Genomic DNA, 23,323 nt, shown 5'->3' with positions numbered 1-23,323 from the left:
TAACAATGTGCTTTATTATTTTGATAAACTTAAAAATGTAAGGAAAGAGGTGAAGAGAATACCCAGAGTCCCACAACGTGATCACAACTACCATGGGACACTTGCCTCCACCTTGATGGCACACCGTCCAATGGCCCGCCCAGCTTTGCGCACAAAGTCGACATCCACCTCTATGGCATATTCCTTCAGTTCTGCCAGAACCTGTTAAAAATCCATGAAGTGAACAATCATTAAGGATTCTCCAACAGCAATTTCATGGCCTAGGTTTTTCTGAAGGCAAGATCTTAAGATCTAAGTTATTAGATCTTATCTTGAATCTACTTTAAGTCTGACCTGAGCAACGTTGGCTTGGGATGCCAAACGAATCATGATGTCCAATTTCTCTAGTTTCACATAGATGGGATCATTGTACTTCACAAAGAAAACTTTGATCTCCTGCTTCAAGATTTCAGGCCTGTGGTACACAGAAACACAAGATAAGGAAGGTGAGGCGTATATTGATATATCCTTCTGAGTCTGCATTAATACCTAACCTGTGCTTCTCTGCTCTCCATTCACACACTCCACTCCAGGAGAAAACAACTCACAAACTTCCTCTACACCCCTCTAACCAGATCCATCTGGCAGACTATTTTTATCCTTTTTAAGGAGTAAAGTATATATTGCCAAGAAGAACCACTGGAAGAACAACAACCTGATCTAAATTACAGCCTGAACCATATTAAGCAGACACTAGCTATCATACAACTAAGAGTTCCTTCAGAAAAGAAACTAAATTGTAGAGCAACACCAGACATTCATTGTAAAAACACTCTAAAATCAACTGTTAGCCTCCTGACCCTGGGCAAGTTGCTCTACCATACAGTATTTTCATTTCCATACATTAAACAGAGTTTTAACACAGTCCTCTTTAATAATGATGTTATTAAGTTTAATTCAAAATTACAAACACTTTAATCACCAATTCATTTTTTCCCAACCTTTTCTGGACGATTAGGTTGATGTTCCTCAGGGCGACATACTGCACCTCTGGCTCCCCAGACAGCAATGTGACAAGTGGAGGGGCCAACTTCTTCAGCAGCATATTGTAGTAGTCAGAGTCCTTGGGTAACAACTCTAGAAATTTCATTAGGACTTTTACTGCTGAAAGCACCACTGCTGAGTTGGCGTGAGATAGCCGAGGAGTTACCCGCTCACAGATACTGAGGACAGAAAATGAAAATTAGTACCTTAAATGACAATTTCTTTGCTGAATCCAATCTATAAGGTAATGTTGTCAGAGGTTCCCATGGCCCAGGTATAAAGAAATTAGAAAATCAGTTAGAAAAGTCAAAACTCCATACATAGGTAAATTTGGGATCCAACACTGTGGACGCCTCAATCCCAGCAAACTACAAACAGAGCAGGGATCTCAGAAGACTTTAGGAAACGAGCAATAAGGGATGTTCAAACTGGAAGGGAACTAGCCAATACCCCAAACACCTGAAGCTCACACCATTTAACTTCCTATTTTATAGTCCACTCTGTCTCCCCATATTATGTAAGGGCTCCCTGCCTCACAGCCCTCTCCTCAGCCTATAAGAAGTCAAATTAAGCATTCTGAGAGTTATTTCATAGTGAGAGATATCAACCAACTGTGGCTGAAGTTTCACTGTAAGATGCAGAATGAGATGGGGTGACAGGGAAAACCACCCAACCTCTTGCATTCAGCATAATAAGGGAATCTCGGGAAGGGTGTTTGTTTGTTTGTTTTTAACAACACAACACCACTGCAGTACTCTCTCAACCTCATCCCCTTCTCCTAGTCCCTGCCACCTACACTTAAATGTCTCATAAAATATAGAATATTTAGTTATCCATTGAGGGTTCTTCAGAAATTAACCTAATTTTGATAGCTCTTAGGCAACGTGAGTGGCTAGCTGACTCAGTTAAGGACACAAGGTAAGTAAGCTGTGTATTTCTCCCTTCCTCCTGTATCTACTTGGCTGACTCCCTGACCTCCTTTAGGTGTTTATACAAATGCTACCTTCTCAGGGAGACCTTTCCTGACCACCCAGCATTTGTTAGATCTCCTCCTTACTTTATCTTTCTTGTTAACACTTATCATCATCTGACCTATTATATGCTGTATTACATATACATATTATATATACTTCTGCCCTATCCCTCAGAATAAGTGTTCCATAAGAGCTATGATTTTTGTCTGTCCACTGCTATATCCTCAGAGCCTAGAACAATGTCTGGCATACAGCATGGGCTCAATAAATATTTGCTGAGTGAATGAGTAAGTGTGAGATGTCAATGACCTAGAGAAAATAAAATTGTATGTAAAGTTCTTTCCAGAAGATATTTGTACTTTCAGTGATGGAAAGAAACTATCAGGGTGAGCTTTGGTTAAATCCAGAGGGAACAATTTCCCAGACAAGTGAAGAGCACTTACATTATAGTAGCTCAAGCTTTAGCCGGGCAAGGAAGGTTCCTATCTACCATAATTAAAAAGAAGAGCCAGGACTTCCCTGGTGGCGCAGTGGTTGAGAGTCCGCCTACCGATGCAGGGGACACGGGTTCGTGCTCCGGTCTGGGAAGATCCCACATGCCGCGGAGCGGCTGGGTCCGTGAGCCATGGCCGCTGAGCCTGCGCGTCCGGAGCCTGTGGCCTCTCCGCAACGGGAGAGGCCACAGCGATGAGAGGCCCACGTACCGCAAAAAAAAATAATAATAATAATAAATAAAATAAAATAAAATGAAGAGCCAACAATTCTTCAGAATTATTTTGCCTAGTACAGTGCCTATATACACAAAATGCTCAATAAAAACTGATGATACCTCCAATTCTGTAAACTAAAATGTATGTATGTGTATATGAAATTTAGTAGTCAGTATCTGATAGTCAAAGAAAATCTGCAACACTAAAGTGGTAGAGAGCTGAGCAGAACAATCCAGGTGTGCCTTCCAAAATCTTCTCCAAATTCAGACTGATGTGATTCCTATATCTAACGGAAGACATCATACATTTTGCTGGCTCCAACACAGTTTCTCTAGTACTAATTATAGGTATAAGGCAGCTCAATAATTAGTATGAAGCCACTTACTATGCATCTAAAAGAACGAAAATTTTGTTACTACAGTGAGAGACGCTCAAAAAACCTTTGCCAAATGGCTAGGAATTGCTGTATGAGAGATGTGAGACCATGATGAGGGAGAGTTTTTCAGAGGGTTGTAACTATACTGTTCAAAGAAGAAATGAAAAATACACATCTCCTCTTAGGAAGAGCTATTTTTTGCATGGTTTACTCTACCACGTAAAATGTTCCTAAATACATTGAGAAAATACCACAGGATAGCAATATATATCCCATAAGCCACTGATTTTCTCAACGTAACAGACCCTTATTCTAATACAGACTGAACCGGTCAAGACTCCTAGATACTATCCAGAAAAACAGACTGACCTCTGAGCCTCCCGGTCATCTTTAGGGTTGTAATTAGACAGGCAGTCCAGGATGAAAATCTGGCCCCGCTCGGTACACTCATTCAGGGCTGTCAGTAGCTTATTAATGTTCTGTGGATTCAGATCGAGTAAGTTGCTGTTTGGGTGAGATTCACTGATTTCAGATAATGCTGCTACAGCATTAGCCACCACCTGGGAAAGAAGCAGATATGACCTTGATTTGTCAAGAACAGTACAACTATTTCTCTGGATCACTTCATAGATCTCAACCCATAACTGTTCCTGAACATTTTATGCAGTCAGCTAGAAAGAGATATACTGCTTTCAAAATGTATAAAAAACCACTAATGATGGCATACATAGCTTCCTCATGGTCAGGCAACACAGAATTAAAACAATTCACATATTAGCAGAGAGTTCCTCATGATTTACTATTAAAACAATAATAATTTTAATAGTAGTCAACACTATCAGTAGAATTAAGACACATGAACAGCTGTAAAAGAAGTGAAGGTTATGGACTTCCCTCACAGTCCAGTGGTTAAGACTCGTGCTTCCACTGCAGGGGGGCATGGGTTCGATCCCTGGTTGGAGAACTAAGATCCCACATGCCTCGCAGCCAAAACAAGACAAAAAACACAAAACAGTGAAGTTTAAATATGAAACATCTATATTAGGCAATGGAAAGAAAAATCTAGGCCAAACAATTTTATAGGTGTATGGGCGTGCATGTACTGGGGGGTGGGGAGGTGATACTTCAGGTGTCAATCACACCTTAAGTCTCAGAGTAAGAAAATGTGACCTTGAAACCATAGTTCACTGTAACATGATGTTAGGAAAGCACATAATCTCCATGAAATTCAATTTCCTCATCTGAAAGTGGGATAATTTAATGCACCTCACAGATTAGCTTTAGTTTGAGGATAAAATCAGATGACTTATGTATAAGTGCTTTCTACAAAGCCTTATACAAAGTTAAGGTGGCAATATTACCATAGTTCATCAAGACTAAGTTGCACAGTTTTTCATATTAACATCTCTGAAGTTGGGATATATTTAATAATCAACGGCATGTCAGTTTAATAGGAGGTATTTTTCTTTCTACATAATACAGGAAATAATAATGCATCTTAGAATCAATGAAATATGGTACCTCAAATGTATCCTTAACTCAGGCAGTATGATAAATGAAAAATCGCTACCAAATATAAGAAAGTACACTTGTATCCTGACTTAACAGACCCAGAAATCCATACTAGCTGCCAGAAAAAAAAGTGGACACTTTATCAAAATTACAGATTATGTCTAATTTAACTAAGAAACCTACAACCAATGAATGTTTAAAGTAATTTTAAGATTATAAAAACACCCAAAAATAAACAAAACAGACAAAAAACTATAGCTCTGTACAACTGAATTTAAAAACACATTTTGCAGTGAGGCTCTCAGCTGTTGCTAAATATTAGCACAGTAAGGCCATATATAAATATTCTGTAAGCATAAGTGAGATGCAATAGGTAGCAGCTTCATTAATTATGTATATTGAAAAGATTCTCAAAAATGTCAACTCATTTTTAGTTCTGACTGAAGTCCCTGTTAAAAGCTTGAGAAACTAAGAGTTGTATGATTATCCTTTTGCTAGCAAGAGAAGAAACATAATGGTTACAGTTTAGCTATTGATTTTAATATCCATGTCACTTGGGTACTCTGCAGATTATCCCAGTATATGATTTTACCTAGAAGATAAATTCTAGAGAATATGGTTTTTTAAATCAAATAATACATTGATGACAGTATCCATTAACTAAGATAATGATGCCACAAATGGAATCACCTTCAGTTATAACTTAGTGATCAGGAGAAAAAATTCCAAGATGAAAAAAAATCAAAGGTTCACTTGGTAAGTATGATTATGGATATAATATTTTATTGTTATTAACACAAATCGAGAAGGATTATCTAGTTCACCTATCACATGATAGCATGCATGAGGTTCTTTCCTGACTTAATTTTTGTTTGTCAAGCATGGTCTTTAGTAAAAATTAAAAAGCATGAAAATTGAAACAATAATCTCCATCATCTCAGTGCTTTACATGCAGGGAAAAGGTACTGTGTTTCCCCTGTATAATACACTTAATACACTGGATTACAGGATAAAGGATCAAAATGTCACACTGGAAGAACAAATGCCTGTGTTCCTCTCTTGCTGCCAACACATGCCCAGTCTTTGTTACCAGTTCGTCCAAAACAAATGTCCTGTCGCAACTTACCATTTCTGCCAGTCAAGCTTTTTTAATGTTAAAAAAAACTAAACATGAGGTCTGTTAACAGGAAATGTTGAACAGAATGAACAATTAGAACTCCTCTGCTAACATCACAGGTAACTGGAAATTAAACCACGTATATAATGCAGCTAATGAAGTATATGTTCTGGTGGTAAAACAGGCAATTTTCACTTATTATCACATTAAAACAAGAAAAGAAACAGGGAAAAGTAAATCTAATTAAAAGATCCAGAGAGATCAGATTATATGATTATGTTTAGAAAAGTTTGCATGGGGAAAAAAGATCACTGCCAAATGGTCACTGAGCCAATGACTGACCAGAGGAGATACACCCCCAATAACAAAACTCTACTGCTATTCCTCTAAAATTCCTTCTATTCTACCTTTCCACTTTCATCTCCTAATCTTCACATTCATACTGCTAAGTTTTCAGAAATATACTGAGGTGGGCCAATAAAGAGCTGCTTAGAGTTCTCCTGGTCAGTAAGCCATGCTTCTCTCACTCTAATGGAAATTTAAAATGAGCATCGAATCTCAAGCAGGCAAAGACTGACTTCAAGACAGCAGCTGGGTAGCTGGGGTATACAGGACAACTCACCTGTCTCTGTGTTTCTTTGGAATTTTGTATAGAATGTAGTACATATATTATCTGTTTGTAAAAATAAAGTTTAAAAATAATGTATTGAAACATGATTTACTTTCTCTTCCCAGAGAGCCTTCCCCAAACAATAATTCATTATCAAAAGAAAAAATCTGACTCTTGCAGTAACTGCCCTGGTTTACTAGTGCATTAAAACAAAGGTTATGTCTTTCTCTTGTACCATCACTTTGAATGTGAACTAAGACTAACATGCATAACATTTTCCCCCTAGAAAACTGGCAGTTCTTTTAGGCAACACTGCCATGAAAAGAACAATGGCCTTTTAATTATAATCTCAGAAAAACTGGAGTTCCCAAGAAAGAAAGGGGTTTCTAAAGGAAGTTTTGCTTTAAAAATGGATTTATAAATAGGGTTTAAGTGAGTTTTCTCAGCACATTGGTTGATTTACAAAGAGCTGGCATCTAGGCTACAAAGGAACATATCCCATAGCATCAAAAGAAATTTTTTTTTAATTCATCTTGCCTCCCAATTATGGTAAATTCTGTTCTTTGGAAGACTGCAATGAAACATTCCTCCTCCCCATACCACCCATACCCCCTGTAGACCTAATATAATATGTATACTTAACAGATATTAAACACAAACATATACATACATACAGAAGTATGCATGCACGTGCATGTGTGTGTAAAATCACACTCAATACTAGACAAATTTTTCTCTGCCTTAACTACAGACTTCCCTTCAATTTGACAGTTCATTGTGGACCCTTGGAGTCTGCTGAATTTTTTTTTTAATGTAAGCAATTTGTGTTTTGACTTACTTTATACTATACCTAATAGAATTGGACAAAGAGATAAAAGACAATAATAGCTAAAACTTACTGAACACTTACTATGCCATTTACCTTCCCAGCAACTCTAAGGTAGTTGCTATCAAAATCCACCTATTACAGATAAGGAAATAGGCTTTAAAAATGAATTTATAAATAGGATTAGAGAAATTCAGTGAATTGCTTAGCCAACAAAGCTGGAAAGTGAAAATGCTTGAATACAAACTCAAGACCTGGGGCTTCCCTGGTGGCACAGTGGCTGAGAGTCTGCCTGCCGATGCAGGGGACACAGGTTCATGCCCCGGTCCGGGAAGATCCCACATGCTGTGGAGCGGCTGGGCCCGTGAGCCATGGCCGCTGAGCCTGCACATCCGGAGCCTGTGCTCCACAATGGGAGAGGCCACAGAGATGAGAGGCCCGCGTACTGCAAAAACAACAACAGCAACAACAAAAAATCAGGAATTGGAAAGATATGTCCCACTCCACAAATATTAAGCAGGGAGAAAAGAGGGCTGGATATCTGGGGCCTACAGCCAAGAAAGCAAAGGAGAATCTAGAAGCTGTTTTGTGCCCAACATAAGTTCCTTGCACGAAGCAGCAGAGAGGGCCCTCTGAAATCCTGATTAACATACATTCTCCTTTCCTAGCAAGTGCCTCCAAATACAGTACAAATAGAACACTTACCAAGAAGGAACACCCCTTAAATTGCCCTATATTAAAATTTTTCTTTAAACATTATAAACCTATGCACATGCTAACTTCCAAAAAATGTAAACTAAATTCTTTCCAATGATATCATCCATCTATGAATCACCAGACAGAAAGAATGAAATGTTATAATGATCCTGTACATTATAGCTAAACACAGAAAAAGAACAAAAATTCCATGAGGAGGAAGAAAGCATGTTTATTTTCCAAAACAATTTAATAGAAGCTAATTTTAGAAATGCTGTCTGATTTTTGCTTTTAATGTAGACTAAATTCCAGGCAGAGGAAAAAGAAGTAAACAAAACAAAACGAAACAAAAACCCTAATAAGAACAACCTTATTACTGTGTTCATCAAATCTAATGATAGGAGAATTCTGACTGGATATCCAATAATATTAAGGACTTTCTTTAATGATCAGCTGATTAAATGAGTTTTTCATTCTTAAGATGTTTGGGATTTGCTTTAAAATCATCCAGTAGGAGAGGAGGTGGGGGTCAGGAAAGCATGTATGGAGAGTTAAATTAAACAAAACTGGCCATAGGTTGGTAACTACTGAAACTACAAGGTAGATATTTAGGAATTTATTATACTATTCCCTCAACCTGAATATGTTTGAAAATTTCCACAATAACAAAAAAGTTAATCAACTACTGTAAGACCTATTCAATAAAACAAAATTAAAAGGCAGCTCCTGTAGTTTCCACTACATCTGAACCATAAGCATAATTTCTACAAAGATAAAATAGGTAAAACCCCAGGTTACTGACACTACAATGATATGCCCAACATTTGTCAGCCTTGGAAGATAAAACAGTGAGGTTTCACCTGGCTTTCTTCTCCCACCTGGCAAGGATGCACCAAGCCCAGCTGACAGAAGGCTCACCATATAGTCTGAACTGGAAGACAAACTCTGGCATACAGAATGCTTAAATCATGAATATTCCTACTCAATGGCCAATACTTCTCTAGAGGCCCTCTTTTGGAACAGAGGTTGCTTATTTGCAATGCAGACACTAACCATATCAAGAGACATTTCTGAAAAGGTTTTCTGAGGTAGAAGAGACTGTTCTTGAGTCCCTGGGAAAAAGTTACCTTCACAAAGCTGTTGACAGCCATGATGGCCATGTCTGGCTGACTCTTGGCATAGTTCATCAAGTAGAGATACACGAGCTTCTTTAGTCCCAGGTTGTCAGTCTGCATACACTTCACTACATCTGGAAAGAGAGAGCTGAGAAAAGAGGAAGGGAAAGCGAACAGTGTTGGTGCCAGGCTGTTGGACAGAACACAAAGAAACAGCCTTAATTTAAAAAGTGATTTGATGTGAGGACAAATGTCCACTAGTGATAATACTTACCACAGAAATGAATTACTAAAGAATTTATAATAATGGTCCCAAGAAGATGTCTAAAAATAGATTTTTAAAAAATATTTTACTATGAAAATTTTCAGATTAGAGACAGCAGTTTAATGAACCCATGTATCCATCACCCAGCTGCAAACAAATATTGATACATACCCGATCTTGTTTCATACACAACCTCAACCCACTCGCCTTCTCCCAGTCCCTACCCCATCTAGTTGCTCTAAACAATTTCTGAACAAATCCTTCACAAACATTTCATATATAATATTTTAGTGTATATCTTTACAAACTTTTTTAAAAAATCACTATGTCACACAAAAAAATTAACCATAATTTTTCATATCAATTATTTGCAGTTCAAAGCACTACAGTTGTTATGCTTTTTAATGCACATATTCTTCCATCCCTGACCAGTGGGAACTTATTTGATTAGTTTCCTTATTAAAACAGTTCTCAGATAATTAGGACCTTTGTTCAAAATTTTAACCATTTTCAGAAAATGAAACAGTTCTAAACATGTGTGCCATGTACACATTTAGATTCTATTGTATATATACACCCATGAAGGAAGTGACCAGTAACAGGTATTGGGACTCAGACCCTAGGTTAGAATCCTGGCTACATTACCACTAGCTGTATGACTTTGGGATTATTCTTTAGCCTCACCAAGTATACGCTGCTTGATCTCTAACATGGAATAACTTCTGATTCAGAATAATCTCTAGTTCAGAAGACATGAGGACTATAAAAAACATTGTAAGTAAAAGCATCTGTCCCTGTGCCTGACACAGAATGCACTTAAATTTAAACTTCCCTTTTCTTAATGACATTAGGAAGGTCATCATCAGCCTTAGGACCTTCTCAGATGTTTGAGTTACTACACTTTACATCCACCACTAGATGCTGCAATTTACTTGGCATTCTTGTACTCATCCATTTCTTATCAGCAGCATTTGACCCAACTAATAAAAGGAAAATCAATGCATTTCATATTAACATAAATATTTTAAAGTAAAAATCTACCTATTTTACTTATTTTTTTTAAATTAAGATGACATTGTTTTAATTTTTGCCAATCTCTTTAATGTCTACTTTAAACAAAAACAGCTGGATTCTCACACATGCTCCTGCATTCAACCTGTTGTAGAATGTTGTTTAGCTGAAGTGTAAGAAGAAAATCCATTTGCATACACGTATATAAATTGGAAAATGGAGGAGTATTTTAATAGCTTTTTCATATGACTGGATGTTCTCCTTTGATACATTAAAGCTAGACAAATCGTTGTTTTTCTTTTTAGTCCACAAATGGTAGTTTCTTAAAAGTTAGGTACAATATGGAATCTGAAACCATATCAATAAACTTTCTGTACTTGGTTGCATTAAAATCCATTCATTTATCACTTATTTTGAATGGATATTTTACCCATGCATAATTTTGTGATGTATGCACTGGTCATTTGGAAAATATTGGTTCAATGAGTTATGCAGATCTTCTCTATGGTGGCATATTTCATTATACAGCAGCAAATAATCACAGTCATTAATTTCACCACCAATCTCATCAGAAAAATCTCTAAGTATTGGGAAGCTATCAAGCTCACGATGGGAGATACAAGTTTTCCAACACTCTAATTTTTACTTTAAAGTCGAAATTTATCTACTGTCAAATTTTTTCCCTTGAAGTGACAGGTTCACTTTGTTCATTTTTTATAAAGTATCTCCCAAATACTGAAGTCTGATTAACTATAGTTCTGTCTGTCAATCTTTCTTTCACAAAGAAATGGTGTTCCCAAGTCAAACAATTGTGCAAGGGCTTTTTTTCAAGTCAACCGTCACACTTTGCTATGCAGTAGAAGTACTTTATGCCTAATTCCTATTTCATCACACAGAATATTAAAAAGACCTGAACTCAAGGTTCAAGGTTTACTGAAATAAATTTTTAGTGCTTCATGCAGGACAGTCCTAAGTGAAACTGCCCTTTTTTCCTGCAAGCACATGATGGTGAAGAATACAATGACTACTTTTACAGTTTGGCACCACTGCCTTAATTCACACTAAGGCACCAGCCATGCAAATGTCAACACAGTGAAAAGGGTAAATAACACCTAAGTATTATTACAAGAATAGCTTTGACTTCATGGATTTCATGGAAAGGATCTCGGGAATCCTCAGGGGCCTGCAGACAATCCTTATTTATTTCCAAATGGCCTTCCTAAATTACAGGAAAAAAGGGAGAAAAAAAAAAGACACTTTGGATTTTGTTACCACTGATTTTCCTCTTGAATTCAGCAATTAAAGGCAGAGTTGTAAAGTTGAGGGCACTGGCTTGAGCCAATTAAAGTACACATGGGCTTCTGTTTCTCAGTATATTTTTATCATCTTCTAAAACTACCTCAGCAACAGATTTGTAACTGTGCTAGCTCTCAGGAGGTTTTATGCTAGATCTGTATGCAAGTGAAATCAAACTCGTTTCACTCAAAAAAAAAAAAACTTAATCACAGAGTTAATGTAAAAGCAACTACACTTCCTGATGTTTCCAGTGGGACAAACTCATTCTTATACGTTCTGACTGTAATAGCTTTAAATAAAAAGCAGTAGGGCTTCCCTGGTGGCGCAGTGGTTGAGAATCTGCCTGCCAAGGCAGGGGACACGGGTTCGAGCCCTGGTCTGGGAAGATCCCACATGTCGCGGAGCAACTGGGCCCATGCGTCACAACTACTGAGCCTGCGCGTCTGGAGCCCATGCTCCGCAACAAGAGAGGCCGCGATAGTGAGAGGCCCGCACACCACGGTAGGGAGCAAACACGGTGAAGAGTGACCCCCGCTTGCCACAACTAGAGAAAGCCCTCGCACACAAACGAAGACCCAACACAGCCATAAATAAATAAATAAATAAATTTAAATCATGTGGGCTTCTATGAAGACCTCTGCTTAAAAAAAAAAAAGCATTAAAAGCCATAGAGTAAGAGTCTAAAATGAGCAAAGCAGAAGAGATTACCCTTACCTAACATCTTTCCCCACAGTCATAGCAGCAATCACTTTCTTCACAGCCTCCTTCCTCTTTTCTTTCTTTTCATTGTTGAGTTCAGCCTTTAATTCAAAGATTTCTCCTAAAAGACAACAAACGGGTGAGGTCCCAGGATCAGAGAACTAGAGCAGAACACTGTACCATATAGCAAATAACACAACAGCTGACCAGTGGCAGGGCTGCAACTGAAATAGGATTATTTAAAAATTATAGGATAGGTACAGTTCAAATCCCTAGAATATTAACCAACGCATTGATAAGGATGCTATTTTGGGGTTATCGCCAGAGAGGAAGGTGTAAGCCAGATCTCAGGAAGCACAGAAGTGGGAAAAAGGAAAGATATCTCATGATATCTTACTACGATGGGGAGAGAACAGCACCTGAGGGATGATCTCCCATCAGAATTTCAAAGTCCTGGGAAAAAAATAAATGCAGGCAGCAAACAGGTTCACAAATCAATGTTTTCAAACCAGAAGAGACTCCTCATTCACCTACTCTCAACTCCACAAACAACTGAGGCTCAAAGGTCACTAAGTGAGCGAGTGACAGAGCTGGCCTTAGAACTGTTTCTCCCGACTCTCTAATCCAGTGTTTCTCAATGTTGGCTACACACTATTACCCGGGAAGTATCTAGAAATGCCAATGCTCAGGCTCCACTCTGGACCAAATAAATCAGAATGTCAAGGAGTAGAACTCCTACGTTCACATTTTTTAAAGTTTCCTCAAGTGATTCTAATGTATAATCAGGGTTGAGAATCACTGCTCTAATTAGTACTTTAAGATGATAATGGGCTTTAAGGCCCTATCCTGTTCAATCAATCTAAGAACAGAAATAATAATCCTGAAGCTTCAAGAATGGTACAAACCAGAGTCATTTCTAAAGGTATAATCTTAAATGACTGACTGCTCAGGCCCTGCACCGTGAAATGCCAGGACTGTCACCACTATTTTAAGGCCCAGGCTCACCTATCTTCAGAAAGCTGGAGCTGAAATAAGAAAAAAGGTTAACAGCCCTCAACTGGTTTTAAAAGAAAGAAGAAAATATACTATAAGACCACGAAAAATAAGTTGACTATTGTCACTTCAACTTTCAATCCACAGTATTGCCTCATTTTCTTCCACCTTTATGACTGTTCTTGATGTTCATTTTAACCTCGTTCACCAGTATAGAAATAGTGGGGGCATCAAACTAGGTGATCTGCTGAAGCCTCTAAATGGGAAGGATGAACTGGCAAGAAGCACAGAAGTTGAGCACTAAAAAAGCCTGTTACATCAAAATCCATCGCTAACAAAGCAAACAAACTGTTACAAAAATCACCCTTTTATTTGACAGCTGCAAAAATAGCACAGACAGAAAAGCTGGGCCCTTTAAAGAGTCACTCTCCTCTTCTCCAAGTCATCTGCTGCTAAACCCAGCTCTTAGGGTTCCCATCATTTACTTCTGAAAACAGTAAAGGACAAGCAGCACGGTTTCAGAAAATCTGAATTGTGAATAGCAGCAGGAGCTGAAGAATCAAAACAGGATATAACTGAAATTATTCCAATTCCAACAGCATAAATTTAAAGAATATGCACCAGTGGCAGTTCTGGTGGGTGTTACAGGAAGTAAAAGGAACACAGTCTATCCATTTTTTAAAATGTGGTATTTACCCAGCCATGATTCATCTGTAAGTCTCAAACCTTTATATAAATCCCTGAATTAAAAAAAGGTTACCAGGACCCATTATAAGTGAAGGTTTGAAAATTAGGTGAGTTTTTAAATTACATCTTTTTGTGTTATTATAGAAACATCTTGTTCATCAAAGTACATAAAATGTTAACAGAATAAATAAATACATTTCAGAATGATAAGAGAATAAGAAAAAAAGCTGAAAATGAATGACAAGGGGCTAAATGCTTTTGTACGCTATAAGCAGTAAAAACAGCAAGAAGTTGGGTGGAGCCAAGGAGGAGCACGGAGGCAAGGTATCTCATACATACTGCAGCTTTATTAAATTCTTATCTTCCCCCCTCCTTTTCCCCTGAATCAAATCTACCAAGCATTGCTAGCAGCTAGCAACAGTTCTCAATCTCGGCTACACATCAGAAAATTCTGGGGAGCTTTTAAAAAAACCCCACGTCTAGGCCATATCCCACACCAAAGAAATCAGTATATCTGCAGGGATAGGGCTGGACATCAACTATTGTCTTTTACTTCACTGGGCAATTCCAATGTGCAGGCAAGGCTGAAAGCCATGGACTAGTAGCTAATGTAATTAAGCAACTCTCTATGGTGTTTTCTGTATTATAATAGAAGTTTACCCAAACAACAGAAATATGCTTGTGCTTTCTAGAAAATTTTCTGGTGCTCCAGGCCACTATGTGTGCCCTCCCATTTTCTTTTTCTTTTGAAATCATTTTAATCTTAAAGAAAAGTTGCAAAATTCCCCATCTGCTAACATTATGCCACATTTGCTTTATCATACTTTTTATATATTTATACATTTTTTTCTGATTCATTGAATAAGTAAACTGTAGACATCATGTCTCTTTAGCTCTAAATATGTCATTGTATAACTTCTAAGAACAAGGAATTATGTTACATAACTATAATATAATGATGAAAATCAGGAAGTTTAACGGTGATATACTGTCATTATCTAATCTATAAACCTTATTCAAAGATCTTGATAAAGTCTTTTATAGTAATTTTACCCCCATCCTCCTTGGGCCAGGATCCAATGCAGGATCATGCGTTACATTTACTGTCATGTCTCTTTAGTCTCCTTTAATCTGAAACAGCTGGTCAGCCTTTGTCTTTCATGATAATGACATTTTTAAAAAGTACAGGCCAGTCACTTTATAGAACACCCTCAGCTGTCACGGGTGTTCCCTCATGATTACACTGAGATTATGCCTTTTGACAGCCATAATTCAGAAATGATGGTATGAAATCATCATGTGTGGAAGGATAAGAAAATATCAAATCTCCATGCATTGTTTTGCATAATCATTTTTTGTTAAAAATTTTAAAAATCATATGTATTAATACATGCATGGAAAAGACTGAGGATACATACCGAGTTCCCATCAGGAACAGGAATAGGGAGGGAGGGAACTTTCATTTTTACTTTTTATTGCTGTATTGCTTTAGTAGTACTCCTTGTAATAAAAGGTTTATTTCCAAGTAAAAAATAAAAGAATTTGGTGCAACCACTGTGGAAAACAGTATGGAGGTTCCTTAAAAAACTAGAGTTACCATATGATCCAACAAACCCACTCTTGGGTATATATCCAGAGAAAATCCTAATTCAAAAAGATACATGCACCCCAACGTTCACGGCAGCACTATTTACAATAGTCAGGACATGGAAGCAACTTAAGTGTCCATCTACAGATGAATGGATAAAGAAGATATGGTTTATATATATTATGGAGTATTATTCAGCCATAAAAAGAATGAAATACTGCCATTTTCAGGAACATGGATGGACCCAGAGATTACCATACTAAGTAAAGTAAGTCAGACAAAGAAAGACAAATATATGGTATCACTTATATGTGGAATCTAAAAAATGATACAAATGGACTTATTTACAAAACAGAAACACTCACAGACACAGAAAATAAACTTATGGTTACCAAACAGGAAGGGAGGAAGGGATAAATCAGGACCTTGGGATTAGCAGATACAAACTAATATATATTAAATAAAAGACAAGGTCCTACTGTATAGCACAGGGAACTATATTCAATATCTTGTAATAACCTATAATGGGAAAGAATCTGAAAAAGAATATATATATGTATACATACACACACACACACACACACACACACACATACACACATACATATATACATACACACACACCACTGAATCACTTTGCTGTGCACCAGAAACAAATACAACATTGTAAACCAATTACATTTAATTTTTTTAAAAAAGAGAAAATAAATGTGCTTCTTCCTTTTACCCTCCTCAGATCTATCAGTCTTCAATGGATCAATCTTGGATCTCTTCGTTTCACTAAAACCTTCAAGTCAAAATGATGTGCACCACAGCTGTATCTTTAAAAACCCATAATTTAATAATTTACTCAATACACTTTTCTGTAGGATATCCCCAATGAGATGGTCCAAGACATACATGTCTGAAGAGGTCAGGAGCATTCTACTTGGAACAATCTTACACCACAACTTTTGAAGAATCTTCAAAAAAGGCTGTGATCAGGTTCTCATACTTACCTTTTTTATTGGTTGTGAAGTACCTGGAGTCAGTCATGGTTGTGGATCTTTAATGTGCACCTACAGCAAGAGAAGAGAATTCCTTTAACCAAGTTATTTATGTCTAGCAAGGCATTCAACTAATTTTAAGATCATTTATATACAAGAATTTCTGCATTCAGAAAGTATCTTCATCCTTACCACCATTACTGGTGATCCAAAGGGATGCAAGGATAATTAAGAATGTAATCCTTGCCTCAAAAGCTAATTGGAACAAAATCCAAAGGCCTAATGGAATAGAGTGATAATCTGAACCTATCATAGTTTTATGATTTTATCCACAATTATCTCTTCAGAGTCTCCAAGACCTAAAGCTACATCTTTTTACAAATACATCTTCAGTTAGTCACTCCAATATTTAAAATAAGGAAAAGTTTGTTTCAAAAGATCTCCCCATTACTTTCCATTAAAGCAAATCTGATTTACTTCCCTGCCTCAAGATGGAGTCACTCTAAGACATATATTCTGAAACAGAGTAAAACTGAAAGAGAAAAAAAATTTATCAACCTATTCACCATTACATGCAACTATCAATAAAAGGAATTTCTTTCAGAAAAAAAAGAAAAGCCTAGATTAGTAGGACAATACTCTTTCATAACAAACACCTAGAGAGGCAAACATCTAGAGAGGTGTTATGCATGGATTTTTTTAAAATTATGCTTTTCATATTTCCAACAACCTACAATTCCCCCGAGTATTCCCCAAAATAAAAAATACCAGTTTACAGTTAAAAACAATGCAAAAAACTGAGATATTTGTTCAGTCACACTGAGTATTAAAGAGAATCAGAACTGGTGTTAAAACTTAAAAGAACATGGATCCCAGCTTCAACTTTAACTTTTCTGTTCCAATTTCCAGAATTAATCCAGTTGACATAAGGCTCCATTGGTAAAACGAAAACAGCATGGACTGATCACATTTCTCCCCAAATAATGAGACAATGTTTTCTGATTTGAGAAACCCTAAGATTTTGTCCAATGTACTTGACTTCTTTAAATACATTAAAACTTTCTTTTAATAATATTCCTGCTGCACTCAAAAATGAGTAGCTTCTGGGATTTCCCTGGTGGCACAGTGGTTAAGACTCTGTGCTCCCAAAGCAGGTGGCCCATGCTCGATCCCTGGTCCGGGAACTAGATCCCATATGCGTGCCACAACTAAGAGTTCGCATAACACAACTAAGGAGCCAACGAGCCTCAACTAAGGAGCCTGCCTGCCACAACTAAGACCCGACACAACCAAATAAATAAATTTTTAAAAAAATGATTATCTTATTACTGACCACCATCATTAATAATACTTATCACCAAATTTTGGACAGATGCCCTGGCACCTACTCATTATTTTCTGGTCAAAACAACATGAGTGATAATATATTTGGCAAACTTGAGCAATAATACCTCCACAAACAATGGTAATTATGGATCTGAGAAAAAAGACCTAAGCACTCAACAAATCAATGCAATTAAGGAAAAAAGCCAGAAAATCATAAAATAATGAAAAAAGGTTGCCTCAAATTTGTTCTCTAAAATGTACTACTTGGACTATTTAAGGGAAATTAGACTCATTTGTTATCTTTCCAAGGAGCTACTTAATGTTTATAGTACTGATCCTTATACAATAGTGCTTTTAGGTTGTACAAGAATTTCACTGAATTTACCTTGTTAAAAGAAGTGAGCTAGAACTCACACAAATCATTACAGAATACAGAAATTTCTGATTTGACACTATTTGTTATAACTTAAAGTGAGCCTGTAACAGAGGCTTGTCTTATGTAGTATTTTCATAATGTCTTTTCTAGCTAAAATTCAAAGAATTATAATCTTTTAATCCATTTAATCACTTAATCCATTCACAGTGTAAACTAAATGTGAAGTAGGCAAACTGAAGAAAGGAGTCCTTCACATAAAAGACCTGGAATAGGGACTTCCCTGGTGGTGCAGTGGTTAAGGATCCGCCTGCCAATGCAGGGGATGTGGGTTTGGTCCAGGAAGATTCCACATGTCACGGAGCAAGTAAGCCCGTGTGCCACAACTACTGAGCCTGTGAGCCAAACTACTGAGCCCACATGCTACAACCACTGAAGCCCACAAGCCTAGAGCCCGTGCTCCGCAACAAGAGAAGCCACTGCAATGAGAAGCTCACACACACCGCAACTAGAGAAAGCCCACACACAACAACGAAGACCCAACACAGCCATAAGTTAATTAATTAATTAATTTTAAAAAGACCTGGAATAAATGTGAAGTTATCATCTAAGAACTTATATATACAAAGAGGAAAACCAGTATACAGAAATGATTACAGTACTAGAGCCTGACAGGAGGGCCATAGCTCAAGGCCATTATGGTCTATCCAGGATGTTGTTACACCACTCTAATCCTTTGGGATCATCAAAAGTTAAAACTTGCTTAACATTTAAAGACAAAAGCTGCTTGGAATTTCTCACTGTTTCTTTGAAAAAGGGCCCCCAAATCGTTCTGTTTTCTAAAGCTCTCATACACATTCACATATATTAAATTTTTAACAGAAAATTTCAGCACAATCTGTTAAACATTAAATTAACCTAGTCTTAAATCGTACCTTTATTAGTGACCCACACATTTCATTACTTCCCCTAACAAATTTCATCATCGAGGAATAGATTTCTGTCCTATTACATTGTGAGCACTAAGTTCTTAACTAGAGAATAATGTACCAGCCCACAAAATTTCAGGGAAGAGGAGAGAATCAAGTACATGATCTTAGACCGTAAATTAAGAACCCCTGCTTTTCAAGAGAAAGGAGAAACACACCACTCTCTTATCTTGCACTGTCCTACACAACAGTAATGAATATCCTTTACACATATTGGCAGAGCAACATTTTATCATGTCAGTTCCTGACTTAAGCCAAAAGAAACTCCCCCAAAATAAAAATAAACTAGCCTAAACAAAAACAAATGAGAAGAGTCGGGCCAAATGCCACCAAACTGCTCACTGTAAAATGGTTAATTTTATGTTATGTGAATTTCACCTCAAAAAATTGCATATATATGCATTTTTTGGCTGCATTGAGTCTTCATTGCTGCACGTGGGCTTTCTCCAGTTGTGGTGAGCGGGGGCTACTCTGCATTGCTGTGCGTGGGCTTCATTAGTTGCAGGATGCAGGCTCAGCAGTTGCAGCACATGGGCCCCAGAGCACGTGGGCTTCAACAGCTGCAAAGCATGGGGTCAGCAGTTGTGGCGCACGGGCTTAGTTGCTCCGTGGCATGTGGAATCTTCCCAGACCAGGGATCAAACCCCATGTCCCCTGCATTGGCAGGCGGATTCTTAACCACTGCACCACCACGGAAGTCCCTGTATATATTTTTAAATGAGACACAGTTTTATGGTTTTGTTTTTGTTTTTTTTAATGAGACACTCTTAATCACACACTAGAGATGAATATGGTCAGATTCTCTAAAACATAGGATGGTGAAAACTGTTTTCTGGGGCTTCCCTGGTGGCGCACTGGTTGAGAGTCTGCCTGCCGATGCAGGGGACACGGGTTCGTGCCCTGGTCCGCAAGGATCCCACATGCCGCGGAGCGGCTGGGCCCGTGAGCCATGGCCGCTGAGCCTGCGCATCCGGAGCCTGCGCATCCGGAGCCTGTGCTCCGCAACGGGAGAGGCCACAACAGTGAGAGGTCCGTGTACCGCAAAACAAAAACAAACAAACAAACAAAACCTGTTGTCTGCTTTAGAAGCCAAAGAAAAAGCAGCCAAGATAGAGTTCAAAGAATAAGTCAAGTATTTGCTGAAGAGCCTCAAAAATCAAGTTCCTTCTGGGAGCTGGGGGGGAATTTATTCCTCAGGAGAGTCCCAGGGTAAAGCCAAGCCATCATGGAGCTGGAATTCACACTACCTTTTTACCAGATCAAACTAGAGAAGTCACCGGCTGTTCTGAGGACCTGAGGTATGACCCCAGGACATTGTTAAAAAATAATAATAATAATGCTGCCACAGTCAAAAGCACCATCACTCTAACTTTCCTAGCCCAGAGTATGATGTCACTGCATTTCAGAAAAGGTCTCCCCAGGGCTTCCCTGGTGGCGCAGTGGTTGAGAGTCCGCCTGCCGATGCAGGGGACCCGGGTTCGTGCCCCGGTCTAGGAAGATCCCACATGCCGCGGAGCGGCTGGGCCCGTGAGCCATGGCTGCTGAGCCTGCGCGTCAGGAGCCTCTGCTCCGCGACGGGAGAGGCCACACAGTGAGAGGCCCGCGTACCGCAAAAAAAAGAAAAGGTCTCCCTGTACAGGATTATACATCTAGATTTAACATAACTTAGTTTCTACTAAATATAGGTTGTAAAAGTCCCTTCTCAACTATTCCTCCCTCCTTCCGGTGCCCGTAAAGAGACTAAGGCCAGAAAAAAATTAACAGGGTCTTAATTTCAAATGGCTCTCTGGGAAATGGCTGCTAAATTACAGTTGATGAGGCCACTAAATCCCCTCTTCGCATAAAGTAGGACTTTACACAGTTGGTGCTAGTAGGGAAAAAGTGAACAGTTGACCAAAATATAAAGCAGAAAGGTCATTTCAAGCAATCTTCCATTACAAGGGTGAGAGGTGCTAATCAGATATTTCAATAATGCAAAGACAATGGCATCTTCAGGTATCATTTATTGCATAAGAAATGACAGCAGACAACTCATTACAACAGACACACCTGCAATTTCCATTTAAAAATGACCACAACATAATTTGTTAATATTATACGGTAAGAAAAAAGCTCAAAAGTTTTACATCCAATTCTTAACTGAAATAAACTCTGGAAAACTTACGCCTGGAAGGAGAGAAAAGAAGGAAGAAAGGAAAATGCGTCCTACCTGATTCGTTCCGTGTTCCCCTCCGGCGCGCGCCGTGGTGGGAGGGGCCTGAGGAGGTGGGGCCTGCAGCGGGGCCCGGCGGGGGCGGAGCCGGCGGCCACCGCCGCGGGCGAGTAAAGGAGAATGCGGAGCGGGAGGCAAAAAGCCTACAGCACCCGGTATTCCCAGGCGGTCTCCCATCCAAGTACTAACCAGGCCCGATCCTGCTTAGCTTCACGAGAATCAAACGAGATCGGGCGCGTTCAGGGTGGTATGGCCGTAGACGGGGGCGGGGGCCGCGGGCTGCCTCTTGAGGCCCAGTTTCGCTGGCGCTTGCGCCTTACCGCCAGCCTGGCGGCCAGCCCGCCCAGGCAGGGGGAACGGAAGTCTCAGGTATCGGGCGGTGGCGGAGGGGTTGGCGACGTCCCAGCCCAGGGCGGGCGTGACCCAGCAAACCCTTCGGCGCTTGGCGCCCCGCCCCAGATCCCGCACGTCGCTCACGGGGACGTGGCCCCGGAGGCTTCAGGGCCCGGGGCCCGCGGTCCCTTGGGCATCCCGCCTGCCCGCCCACGCGGCGCTAGGCTCAGTGCAGCCGCAGCCCGGCCGGCCCTCCTGCCCGACAGCAGCTGGCCCGAAGCCACTGGGATCCACCATTGAGTCGCCACGGCCCCTTAGCGCCAGCTAGGCCACCCTTGCCCCTCCGCCACCTGCCGAGCTCAGGACCCCGCCCCTGGTGGCCGGCAGGCTAGGGGAAGCGGCCCCTGCCCTCGATCCCGCTCCCGCCCCCGGCCGCGGCGACACAGTGGAGTGGGGGCTTTTGTGGGAGGTAGCTGTGGAGGGACACACTGGCACACAGGTGGCGGCGCCGGGGCTGGGCGCCAGTGGTGGCGGCCAGGTGCAGGTCGAGGGGCTCACGGGCCGCACGGACAGCAACCGCGCCCACGGTGGAGTCTGGTTCTGGAGGGCTCTGAGCCTCATCCGCTCTCGTGCCTCGGTGCTGCTGGCCCGAAGCCTTGCAGCGCAACACCCGAACGGCCCACAGACGGAGCCTCCCCAGCTGTGCTCACAGCGGGCCCAACCGCAGGCCACACCTCTCCACGGGACACTTGAACTACTCCCAGGATCCCCACGAGGTGCGGCACCGGGCGGCCGAATGGGCTGAGATGCTGCCCGTGCAGCGCCCTCTGGCCACCTCCGCCTCCCTCACGGTGCTGGCCGAGGCCTCGTACAAGCGGGCCCTGGCTCCCAGCTCAGCGCTGCTCCTCCACCCCTCCCAGCCCTTGCCTGACCTCCAGGCTACCGAGCGCCCTCCACCCCCGCCCACCTTCATGCCACTCAGCGGGAACCCCAGCGGCAATGCCAAATACCAGGTATATGACAGCCTGGAGCTGAAGCGGCAAGTGCAGGAGAGCCAAGCGCGGGCCAACTCGCTGCTACCTTCCACCTCGGCCTCGAGGCCCTCTCTGCACAGGAGCCAGACTGGGTAAATGAACTTACCAGCAGCAAATGGGGGCAGGGGGCAGCAGGGCATGGAGAGATTAATAAAGAGCGCCAGAGTCCAGGAAACATTGGTGGTCTGTGACTTGGAAGCACCACTTCTTCTGCCAGCCTGGGTTCCTGCCCTTGGCTTCCTGCAATAAGAAGCCAGTGTCCCCTTCTTGGCCTGAGGGTCCCCTTGGTTTAGTGGTCACAATCCTGCCAGCAGGCCCCTCCTGGTCCTATACCATGCACTAAGTACATCTGCAGCTGCAGACTCCAAGCCACTGGTCTCTGGGCACCTCCTCTGTGTCTCAGCTCTCCTGTCCCTAAAGAGCCTCATACAAGAAGCTGCTTCCAAACTGGGAGGTTCCACATCTGGGCAGGTCCAGCTCCAGGCCCAGTGAAGGGCATGAAGAAGGCTGAGGCTCTGTACTCCAGCCAGGCCTTCTGCAGGACTCTGAGGCCAAGGTCTTCCTAGTCTCAG

General features: G+C 40.5%; 1 protein-coding gene and 1 pseudogene across 1 annotated transcript in view; both read right to left on the bottom strand.

Annotated features, from left to right (window-relative positions):
* LOC137212306 (AP-2 complex subunit beta-like) overlaps positions 1-16,945 on the bottom strand; it is a 180,041-nt gene extending 163,096 nt beyond the window's left edge. Inside the window, 7 exon segments of the mRNA XM_067715543.1 lie at positions 106-201; positions 334-454; positions 981-1,202; positions 3,453-3,643; positions 8,972-9,149; positions 12,246-12,351; positions 16,497-16,945. Of these exon segments, the coding sequence (XP_067571644.1) occupies positions 106-201; positions 334-454; positions 981-1,202; positions 3,453-3,643; positions 8,972-9,149; positions 12,246-12,351; positions 16,497-16,533 (951 nt within the window). The 5' untranslated portion in view covers positions 16,534-16,945.
* Positions 16,946-21,524: 4,579 nt separating this feature from the next.
* Positions 21,525-21,645, bottom strand: LOC137213665 (5S ribosomal RNA; annotated as a pseudogene).
* Between the last annotated feature and the right edge of the window lie 1,678 nt (positions 21,646-23,323).

This window comes from Pseudorca crassidens, chromosome 19, assembly GCF_039906515.1.
Source record: "Pseudorca crassidens isolate mPseCra1 chromosome 19, mPseCra1.hap1, whole genome shotgun sequence".
Taxonomy (NCBI): Eukaryota; Metazoa; Chordata; class Mammalia; order Artiodactyla; family Delphinidae; genus Pseudorca; species Pseudorca crassidens.
This window is presented reverse-complemented; position numbering and strand designations above follow the sequence as displayed.